The sequence below is a fragment of the Hyperolius riggenbachi genome, chromosome 10 (assembly GCF_040937935.1).
Source record: "Hyperolius riggenbachi isolate aHypRig1 chromosome 10, aHypRig1.pri, whole genome shotgun sequence".
NCBI lineage: Eukaryota > Metazoa > Chordata > Amphibia > Anura > Hyperoliidae > Hyperolius > Hyperolius riggenbachi.
This window is the reverse complement of record NC_090655.1, coordinates 43,996,337-44,007,425: the sequence shown is the minus strand read 5'-3', so window position 1 is coordinate 44,007,425 and position 11,089 is coordinate 43,996,337. Positions and strand designations below refer to the sequence as shown.

Sequence of the window (11,089 nt, the reverse complement as noted above, 5' to 3'; positions counted from 1 at the left end):
GAAACTCGTAATTCCGCGGTATTCAGAAGCTCTTCTCTAACGGGGAATTCTGACCCCTATCTACAGACCTCAATTTCAGCTGTGGTCCAGGAGTTATGCTACAGCCCCCCACCATTCTGTCCCACAGATCTATGAGAGTACTGTTTTTGATTGCTTACATAAAATGTGGGATTTCTTGAACAACCACCTCCCTTCTGTTGGCTATAGATCATGGAAGGGGGGGGGGGGGGACACAACAAATTGAGCAGGAAGGGTTTTTGAGGGCAAGGGGTGTTACTGCTCATCGGATGGAGGAGAGCTGCTCTTGTAAAACATATGGAAGTTATTACAGGAGGTGATTTTCACATGGAAATGTTGTACATGGAAGAGATAACTACAGCACATGAGTGAGAAGGACCTTTGGGTAAAATGGAGCTGCACATGGAAGAGGAGGTCTTCTGTACGTTTTGAGGGCTTCAAACCTTGAAGAAAGTTTGTTCAACAAAGAAGACGGGGTCTACTTCACACTGAAGACTGGTGGCACCACACTGTTGGGCTAAAGTGTATACAGCTAGCCCAGCTAGGATGCTCTTGTGGCTTTCTTTATGGGTCAAGGTGGACTTGTTGTTCAACTTTGAGCTGAACATTAGGCCACTCCAGAGTTCCACTTTCAGGGGTCTGACATCCTAAAACCTGGGGGTATATACCTAACTATGGCCTTTTTTAACACAACGTTATTAAAAGTTAATCTTTAAAGGGTCAAACCAGTGAGAGAGCTGTTGGTCTACAGAATAAAATATGTACACCTGGTGCCATTACACAAAAACAAGGAGAGCGCTTCTGAATGACAGCAAGGACAGCAAAACGTAAAGAACACCATTCTTTAGATAAGTATGGAGGCGTGACATCTATTAATGGTGTCTTAGATCAGTTGTTCTCAAAAGTTATTGGGTGCCTTGATGGCTTTGAAATGTTTTCAAGGCACCCCTTGCCAAAAAAATCAAAAACCTACCAAAATGTTGTTATGACCTTTATTAGGCATCACCCTACCCCCTCCAAGTAGCTAACAATGCTTATTAGTCATTATTTCACTCCATGTAGTCTGTGACACCCCCTCCCCTTCCTTAATTAGGAATTAGGCCTTCAAGTTGTCACTGGCCCAGTGGCCCACCTACTGTATGTGTATCAATGTGCAGTTGCATTATCTGATGGCAATGCACAAAGGATGGGGATGGACACTGAGGCGGAGGCACCCCTGGGAGGTGCTTGAGGCGCATCAGGGCGCCATGGCACCCAGTTTGAGAACCCCTGTCCTGGATGATAGAAGCTATCATGACCATGTGTCATCCTTTTTGACTACTGTATAGTATTTTCACAGTCACACCCAACAAATACACAAATCAGATAAGCATCGACTCCCCTGACTCCCTTATCCTGCAGAAGGTGTTATGGACAATCAGCATGACATGAAGGTAACATAAAGGTCTGCGATGGCAGCCTCCATCTCTATCCATGGACAAGTGTGTTTTAATTGCTGACGTTGTTGCAGTCATTAACATATAAATAGATCATACAGTAAGATTTAATCACCCAAAAAAATCAACAATTTCACGTCCACGATTCTATAAAAGCTCAAAGTATCTTAGTTATAAAAAGATAAGACTATATAAAGTTGTTTAAAAACAGTTAAGTCCATTCCTGCTCTGATCACCAGCAGCTTCAGAAATCAACGAGTTGAAGGTATTATTTGTACTGACTGCTGCTAAAACAGAACAAATAAAACCTTAAAATGTACCCGAGGCAACATCTGACATGATGAGATAAACATGAATCTACAGTGCAAAATATATTAATAACCAGGTTGTATTACTTATTTTACTGCCTAAAAGAGTTAATTTCTTGGCGTGAAAGTGACAGCTCCTGTCTTGTTGGTACCTTTTCAGGAATATAGTAAACATCATTGATAAGGTAATTACAGCCATAACAGTCTTCCTGGCAGAATACAACTTCTGAGAGCGGGGGGGGGTAGAAAAAGTCACTAGTTCATGTATTTTTATTTATGGACACTTAATAGGCTGCCACTGAGCAGAGACAACAAAACATTCTATCTACTTTGTAAATGTTTAAAGGGATACTGTAGGGGGTCGGGGGAAAATGAGTTAAACTTACCCGGGGCTTCTAATGGTCCCCCGCAGACATCCTGTGCCCGCGCAGCCACTCACGGATGCTCCGGCCCCGCCTCCGGTTCACTTCTGGAATTTCAGACTTTAAAGTATGAAAACGACAGCGCCTGCGTTGCCATGTCCTCAATCCCGCTGATGCCACCAGGAGCGCACGGCGCAGGCACAGACCATACTGGGCCTATGCAGTATGCTCCTGGTGACATCAGCGGGATCTAGGACACGGCAATGCAGGCGAAGTGGTTCTCAGACTTTAAAGTCTGAAATTCCAGAAGTGAACCAGAGGCGGGGCCAGAGCATTGGTGAGTGGCTGCGCGGGCACAGGATGTCTGCGGGGGACCGTTAGAAGCCCCGGGTAAGTTCAACTCATCCCCCCCCCCCCCCCTACAGTATCCCTTTAAATATAAAATAAAACCATGGGATATCTAAAATAAAGTCATTTTTAGGAGTAGGAGGATAAATACAATTGTTTATCTCATTGATTTATTTTCACCCCGGGTTCACTTTAAGACTCAAAGGCAGTGCAAGCATATTATCTACAGGAAAAAATCTAATACTCTGTAGCAGCCAATCAGGTGTCTGCTTATTGCCGTTTAACAAAATTGTAGATTGGCTGGCAGAGTTATTGAACTGTGCACATGATTGTTGCACTTCATTTTAAGCTATCTTTGATGCCCCAGCCCCCTAAGGTTTTAGAACACTAGATAACATGATATCCATTAAATTAAGAAAGGAAAGTAGGTTACTGGATCCATTTCACAACCACAACTAACGCTGAGCAGAACCTTATTCACTTCAGTGGACTTGGAAGGGATTAATTACCATTCGACTACTAAGAAGTCCATGGGAAGTAATTGCAGCCATCCCTTAGGAGATGATAGGTGTTGCTGACATCTGTGGGAATGACCTTCCACTTAGCTATATACAGACACTCAAACTCTACTGCCTTGATCAATCGTTAGGGGAAAGACTAAAGCCTAGTGTTGGGCATATCGGCAGGAAATTCAGCTAGCTGCATAAATGTTTGGTTAGTGTTAGGCCTGATTGGTAGTAGGGTTAGCGTTGGGCTTATTGGTTAGTGTTAGGCGTATAGGTAGCAAGGTTAGTCATATTGGTAGGAGGGTTGGTGTTGGCATATGGGGTAGGGGGAGCTGAGAAGGCAACCATTGGGAACGATCTTCACGTATGATTGGTGCTAACCATGAAGATCTAGATGTGGATATGTATTTAGAGTCTTGGAAACTAGAATTGGTTGAGTGGATTTTGAAATATCTTATTCTTTGATTAATTAATGCAAGTTATAAGTCTTATATACTTAAAGAGGCACCACAATGACCTATAGAAGAATGTAATAAATAACTCAGGATATTTTATGTTAATTTTCCAGATTTCAGCAGTAGAAACACTTCCTATGTTGATATATTGCTGTATATTGGTATGTAACCCCATCCTCTAAGTGATGCGACAGCCTAGGCTTTGATGTTATGCAGCCTTCTCCTCCCAATGCACTCTGGGAGACCAAGTTTTTCTGCTCTCTTCAGAACACACAATCAAAAAACATTCTACAGTGATGCACCTGCCAGCAACAAAAATGTCCCCCACCCAAAGAAAAAAATTAACACCACCTGTGGTAAATTGTAAGAATGTTAAGCAGGGTGAGGAAAAAATTATATTTAGTAAGATTCCTCTTTAAACTGCTGTTCTCAGAGTTTTCCTGAGTGAGGGTGAAGAAGAGCCTGGCTTCCGGTGTCTATTTTTGGACACCCAACCTGTTCATTAATCTCCATCAGCCCCAGTCTTCACAAGAAGAAAGCACAGAGTTTGTTTGGCAATTTATTTTCATCATCTCCGGGTTGGCTGGCGTTAGAAGAGGGACACTTACGATCGATGTTTTACAACGGGCAAGCTAGGTTTGACTTTTTACTTCAGGATCAGACAATTGCTTCTGAAGAAGGAGTCTAGCGTGATTTAAAAGCCTACATTTTCAATATATCGAGGTCGCCAATAAACTGCTGCGCTTTTACTCGTTTTAGAGAGGAGTAACATTTCGAAAACGGTCCTCAAATTTTACAGCTTTCATCAAATTGATTTGTGAATAAAATATTTCAGAAATGATGGATCCTGTTTCACAAAACGAGCCACCCATATTTTTTTATTATTAGTTTGTCCCAGTGTTTGAGCTTGTAAAGTCCAGGTCTATTTTACACTAAACTGTTTATTGTAAAATTCAGGACACATAAAAAAAGTTCTACTGGCTCCAACTGTAGTAGTCACTAAGTTAAAAAGGACTCCTTAGTTTCTTCCTCTTCTCTATCATCTTAAGGCTCAGAACGGTGACGGCAGAGGTATATGGTGATGCTCCGGCACCAGATGGATCTTCGGGGGAATGCAGAGCATTGACATAGTTATGAGTGTTGGAAGACGCTCCTTTGAAGGAGCATTTGAAGGTCTTAAAACGAGCGAATATCAAGTCTGTAGGTTTTCATGAAGTTGTTCCTAAGCAGTGGTTCAATAAACAACAGCTTGTACTTAATGTAAGTATGTAAAAGTGTTTCTGAGCCTCCTCCAGAGACAAGACCTACTTGAAAACCATCTTGAGAAGCATACAGTGTTCAGAATCTTCTTCAATATCTTCTGCTTCCCAGTGAGTATACAATAGCTATGCTACCCAAAGCAACATCATGGATGCTACATCCTGCCCCATGGAGTTATGGGTATAAACTACAGTGGCACCTCATCTTCACTCTGTTCTACAGACAAACTGAAGTCTTTGATGATCTGAGACACATTTTCTGACCCTTGGCCAGAGAGGTCATCTAGCTCTGAGTCAGGCGTTGCCTCAGAGGCTACTACAATTGTCAGGTCATCATGCGCCATGGAAGGATCAGGGGATGGAGGAGACTTCAGAACAGGTCTCTGACTTTTTCTCTGGGATAGAGACCTGCTGGCATCTCGGAAACTGGCGAATGGAGGTCGTAAGCGGACTCCGGATTGTGCGGTACCTTCTATGGCTTTTTGTAGCTGAAGGGCAAAAAAAAAAAAGTAAATGTAGGTAGGTAGATAGATAGATACAGTAGACTGTAGATGGATAATCAGAGGTCAACCAACATCACAGTTTTCCTACCTCCTTCAGAGCGATGACTCCCTTGAGTTTCCCTCCCCTTGTGATAAACGCCTGGCTAAGACTAAGCAAGGAAAACAGTGTGTGCGTCTGCAAGAGAAGAGAGAACAAGACTTAGTATAGAGGCCATCATATACTATCAGACCAGGTAAATGGTTAATATCATCTGATATATATTGTTCTTTTGCTTGTCGATTTGTACCACTCAATATTGGATCAGGTCACAGCGGATAACTGATCTAGTATCGATCTCACTGCTGTTGCCAATAGTTTTGCACTGATCAATGTAGTAAGAAGCTAATGAAGCTACTGACTTCATTCTGCTACCCCCATCAGTACGCATATGTATGAATTGGCTGCTAGGAGATTTGGCCGCAGGGTAAATCCGATAAACGGCTTACCATGCTCTTGCACAAGTCCCGGTGGCGTTAATTACTAGTAGTGGGGGAAAGATGTAATTCGGCTTCCAGCTATTGGTGGCGGCCGAATTAGTGTATTACAGTAATTTGTGCTCCGACTTTTGACGGCGCCCATATTACTCACTGAGCGCCGCTATAGATGTAACTCCTATTACGGCCCATGGTGACGCCGGCTGCACCCAAATCTACTGCGCTGTTTTTATAACGTTCGCATCAGTATCCTATCCCAGAAGGCTACCATGGGACTCTCAACTTATCTCTACAAATAAAAAGCACCTGTATAGCTAGCTTTACTGTTAGTCTAATTATAAATCCAAGATGGCAGCATGAATCCTAGCAGCCATATTTGTTGCATGACATTGTTCCACAAATATGGAATAGGGATCCCGTTCAACGGTCGTTAATTTAAAGGTACCTAAACTTTGCTTAAAGGGGCACTACAGCGAAAAACTGTAAAATGTAAAATATGTGCAAACATGTAAAATATGTGCAAACATATACAAATAAGAAGTACATTTTCTTCCAGAGTAAAATTAGCCATAAATTACTTTTCTCCTATGCTGCTGTCACTTACACTAGGTAGTAGAAATCTGACAGAAGTGACAGGTTTTGGACTAGTCCATCTCTTTATAGGGGATTCTCAGGGATATATTTATTTTCAAAAGCACTCATTTTCAAAAGCTCATTTTACTCTGGAAAAAATGTACTACCTATTTGTATATGTTTGCACATATTTTCAATTTTACAGTTTTTTGCTGTAGTGCCCCTTTAAGGTAAATGAATTCTGAAAACACAACAGTCACTATTTTATTTGAAAACGAATTGCCTGTCACCAATTCCTGGGACTGTTGGTTATAAACAGGCATGGGCTCACGATTAATTAGGAGTGTCTAAGCACTCGAATTCGTGATTTCAATGAGCCTTAATTACTTCAGGTATGTGGCGGGGAAATAAGGGGTTATTTACCCATAAGTCCTTGGTATGTCGTGCGCTCCAAATCGCTTGCACGTGTCCTATTGGACGCATTGCAAGCCTCACCACCGCGCACTCCCTCCTTCCGGCTTGAAGGAGGAAGTGCTTGCAGTGAGGCTTGTAAGTCGTCCAATAGGACGCGTGCAAGCTATTTGGAGCGCACGACATACCAAGGACTTATGGGTAAATAACCCCTTATTTCCCCACCACATACCTGAGGTAATTAAAAAGAATCTGTACTGTCCGATTTGTACAATAAAAAACACACCAATCGAGCCACTGTGATCTCCAGGATCCCTCTTTGCCGCTCCCCGCCGCGATCCTGGCTTTTAATCATCAGTTTTAGTCAGTGTTTATAAACAAAAAACGTGGCCGCTAACCAGGAAGTGATGTTCGTTTGTTTGTGTGTATATTATATATATATATATATATATATATACATATATATATATATATATATATATCTCATGTCACAGTATACTACAAGTTTTTATTGCATAGTGAATTATCTGCATTACAGTCTGGAAGTCCCAGTGTGGCAGGCATGTGATAGGGAGCTCCCTTTCCCCCTCAGCCTCGCAAACTGCATCAGTCTTGTCTGAAACTGATGACAGAGAGTGAGGCGTAAACAAAGCACATAGAGCCTGCAGGGGGCGTGCACAACTTGTATTCATTACAACAAAGGAAGCTCCTTCCTCCCTGGGTCGACAAAGCTTGACAAAGAAAACAAGATTAAATATATTACAGAGACAGTGCAACTAGAAAAGGCTGGAGTAATCCAGACCACATTAGAACCGGTATAGGAACTTATAGGATAAAATAAATAAGGCTAAAAATTTTGTTACAAAGTCTCTTTAAGGCTCAATTAAGGCCCGCTGGCCGAATGTGGCCTGACAAGGCTTTTGCACTGGCCCCCCAAACACAAAATCTATAACTTATAGATGCAGCCCACTTCTTTTAATCTCGGCTGCCTGCATATAGATTAGCAGTGCTGCATCAAGCATTCACATACTGTAGAAGCCAGTGAGCAGTTATTTGCCGGCTTCCAATCCAATTCTGCATCAGTTGACACTGCTGTCCAAATGGACAGCAGGTTATTACCTGGGTAGGATTCACTGTCTGGTACACAAATACGCTTTTCAGCGCCGCATGACTGAATGGCTGCTGCTGGGAGTTCTCCTGGCATGATTGGGGGGAATCAATACCTAGATTTAATGTAATGTTTTTCAACATCATTTTACAGTATGTGTGTTCCGGCCCCCCTGCAGGCTGAAGTACGTTGACCCGGCCCTTGCCCAAAAAGTTTGGGGACCTCTGGCTTAGACACTCGTAATTACTTGTGAGCCCATCTCTGGTTATTAACATTCTCAAGCATTCAGTGTACAAAATGGCTGTTCTCATGTCATCGTCCCATCTGCTGTCCTTGTGGGACTGGGCGACCCACCTTATGCAGGGAGGTTCTCTCTACCAGCTGGAAGGGTGACGGGTCTATTAAACAGCTGTCGAAGGATGCCGTCTTCCCAAGTTCCTGCTGCTCCCAGACTGCAATCTGAAAAGATAAAGGCAATATGCACTTCCAGGCCAATAAAAATCCCATAATCATATTAATGTTTCTGTTTATGGGCAATTTGCTTTGGAATGGGCAAATCTCAACTATAATATTTCATGGTTGGTATCATGCTTCAGTACCTGTGTATGTGAAATACAGGCACCAAGGAAAAATCGGGCACAGGGAAACTGCCCATAGTAGAATACTGGTACATTTACCGATAATCCAATAATCTACTATTTAAAGTGTTAATTTTCAAAAGTAAAATACCAGTAAATGTTACCAATGTTTTACTATAGCTACTAAACCCAACCCTAATCTCACTTAGAACCTTCCCCCCTCTGACGCCTAACCCTAACCACCCCTTACCCCAGGGACGGATCTAGGGGGGTGCAGGCGGGTATCTTGCCCCAGGCGCAGTTTGTTGGATTCTTAAAAAGGTGGCAAAATTTGGATGGGGAATGGCAGTTTAGGCACCAAAACTTGACCTTTAGGTGCCAAAGCCAGACCTTGCCCCAGGCACAACTTGGTCTAGATCCGTCCCTGCCTCACCCGCACAAACACCCTTCCTGATGCCTAACCCTAACCGACCCCCTGGCACAAACACTCTTCCTGTCATCTAACCCTAACTGCTCCCCCATCCCCCACCCGGCACAATCCCTCTTCCTGACACCTAACCCCTGCAAAAAGTATTCTCGGGCACCGAATCGTGTGCAAACGTTTTTGGCAATTAAAGCAAAAAAAAATTATAATTTACAACTGCTGCATTTAATACACAAAATTTACAAATGCATATCACAAAATCAGCTCAATTTCAAAATCGTAATTACTGTAATTGTAATTGCGGCATTTTATGTGAAATTTTGCATAAGTGGAATTAGCACTTTACAGTCATCACTATAGCCAAGGGCGTAGGGATAACCATAGCAGCCATACCCTTGCTATGGGGCCCGCTACCTACAGCCACAACAGGGGGGAGCCTCTGTCCTGGTCCCAGTTTTGTGCAGTTCAGTGGCGTAGCTGGGGAATTTGACACCCGGTGCTGATTATTTACAGACTCATTTGGATTTCATATGGATTTCATCCAGTGAGCATCCCTGACTATGACTACAGTACGGTTAGATTCAGAAAAGGAGGACATAGGAAAGAGGGGGATGCATTGGAAGAGGGGGGATAAAGAGGTAGACGCACAAGACAGAGAGCCTGGTGGGAGAGGAGAAATGGCAGGAAGACCTCTCACTAGGACTGCAGACATCACCAGTGCTGTTTGGCAAAGACATGCTTTTAAAGGAAGCCACTAAAATATGAAATTAGGAAAGAGTCACGGGGGAAGACAACAGGATGGGAGGGGGAGCTCGGAAAAGAGATAAGATTACCTACAATCAAGCTAATCTAAAATGACTGGAGGTTGCTTCTCTGCTCACTACAGAAGTCGGCTGTCAGCACCTGTATCACTGGCTCCTGCAACAGCAGACTTCCCTGCATTATTGATTACTCTGATGAGGATAAATAACCAATAGACAAGACAAGACAAGACAAATAACATTTATATTGCGCTTTTCTCCTTGCGGACTCAAAGCGCCAGAGCTGCAGCCACTAGGGCGCGCTCTATTGGCAGTAGCAGTGTAAGGGAGACTTGCTAAAGGTCTCCTACTAAATTAGAGCTGGCTTACTGAACAGGCAGAGCCGAGATTCAAACCCAGGTCTCCTGTGTCAGAGGCAGAGCCCTTAACCATTACACCACCAGCCAATAGTCCAGGGCACTCTGGTATTATAGCAGCCAGTGCACATGGCTACTAATAATAGGCACATTCTGATGCACTAAACACATCCTGCCACCTCTCCCTGCTAATGTCCCAACTGCAGCACAGCAATCATTCTCTCTACTCACCCTGCTGCTCTGCACATTCAATCACTGCAGGCTGTGTGTAGTGGGCGAGGAGACACATTGTCCACGGGACTGGAAGGGGAGGGGTGCTACATCTAGTGCAGGAAGTAGTACAGTCCCCTGAACTGCCTGCTGCTATTTTCTCAAATGTTGCCAAAACTATGAAAAAAGGTCCCAGGTGGAAGAACAAAGTGATTGAGCACCACAGCGGCACCCCAAGCCATGGCTACACCTGGTGCTGTGAGCACCTGCAGCCGTATGGTAGGTATGCCACTGGTGCAGTTTTGGGGTTTGTTTGTATTCATGTTTGCCACCAGTGACCTGCTTCCCCCCCCCCCCCCCCCTGCCTACTCAGTTCCATCCAGGTGCTGAATACAGAAGAACAGTGCTGGTTGTGGCTCCGCCCCAGTGCTGCCCTGGCTCTGCCCCTCCCACCTGTAGCAGTAAGAGAGAGAGGAGGGGACTGGAGCTGCAGAGGGACTCAGTGAGGGGAAGCGAACAGCAGCCACCACCAGCAGGACATTAAAAAGAGTACATGAGGCAAGAATAAGAAGTCTATTAGTTCTCATGCCAATGTTCCGCTCTGCTCCAGGCCTCCGTAAGATCCCGACCCGTGGCTGGGTCGTGGTCTTCTGCACATGTGCGCCATGATCGTGCTGCTGCAGCCAGGAGTGCTCTGCGCAGTTCACATAGATTTGAACTGCACAAGTTCAGAGTGCTCCCTGTCACAGGAGCGCGTGCACAAGAGTAATGCTGCGTGAGTGCACAGAAGACCCAGCCATGACTCGCGATCTTATGGAGGGGACAGCGGTGGCCTAGAGCAGAGCGGAACTTCGACATGGGACCTAATAGACTTGTAGGGGCTGGAAGAAGCACCAGATAAATAAAACTTTTCTTTTATATTCTTGCCTCATGTACCCTTTAATGTTTTCTGCTGTGTCCAGCCTGTGAGCCTAACCCCACTGAGTCACCTGCCTGCCT

At 44.1% G+C, this 11,089-nt stretch overlaps 1 protein-coding gene across 1 annotated transcript in view; it reads right to left on the bottom strand.

Moving 5' to 3' along the window:
- Window positions 1–2,582: 2,582 nt before the first annotated feature.
- Window positions 2,583–11,089, bottom strand: part of CLCN1 (chloride voltage-gated channel 1) — a 166,465-nt gene continuing 157,958 nt past the window's right edge. Inside the window, exons 21-23 of the mRNA XM_068255086.1 lie at window positions 8,116–8,220; window positions 5,284–5,370; window positions 2,583–5,180 (exon numbers count right to left, since the gene is read on the bottom strand). Of these exons, the coding sequence (XP_068111187.1) occupies window positions 4,881–5,180; window positions 5,284–5,370; window positions 8,116–8,220 (492 nt within the window). The 3' untranslated portion in view covers window positions 2,583–4,880. The remainder of the gene's footprint in view (window positions 5,181–5,283; window positions 5,371–8,115; window positions 8,221–11,089) is intronic.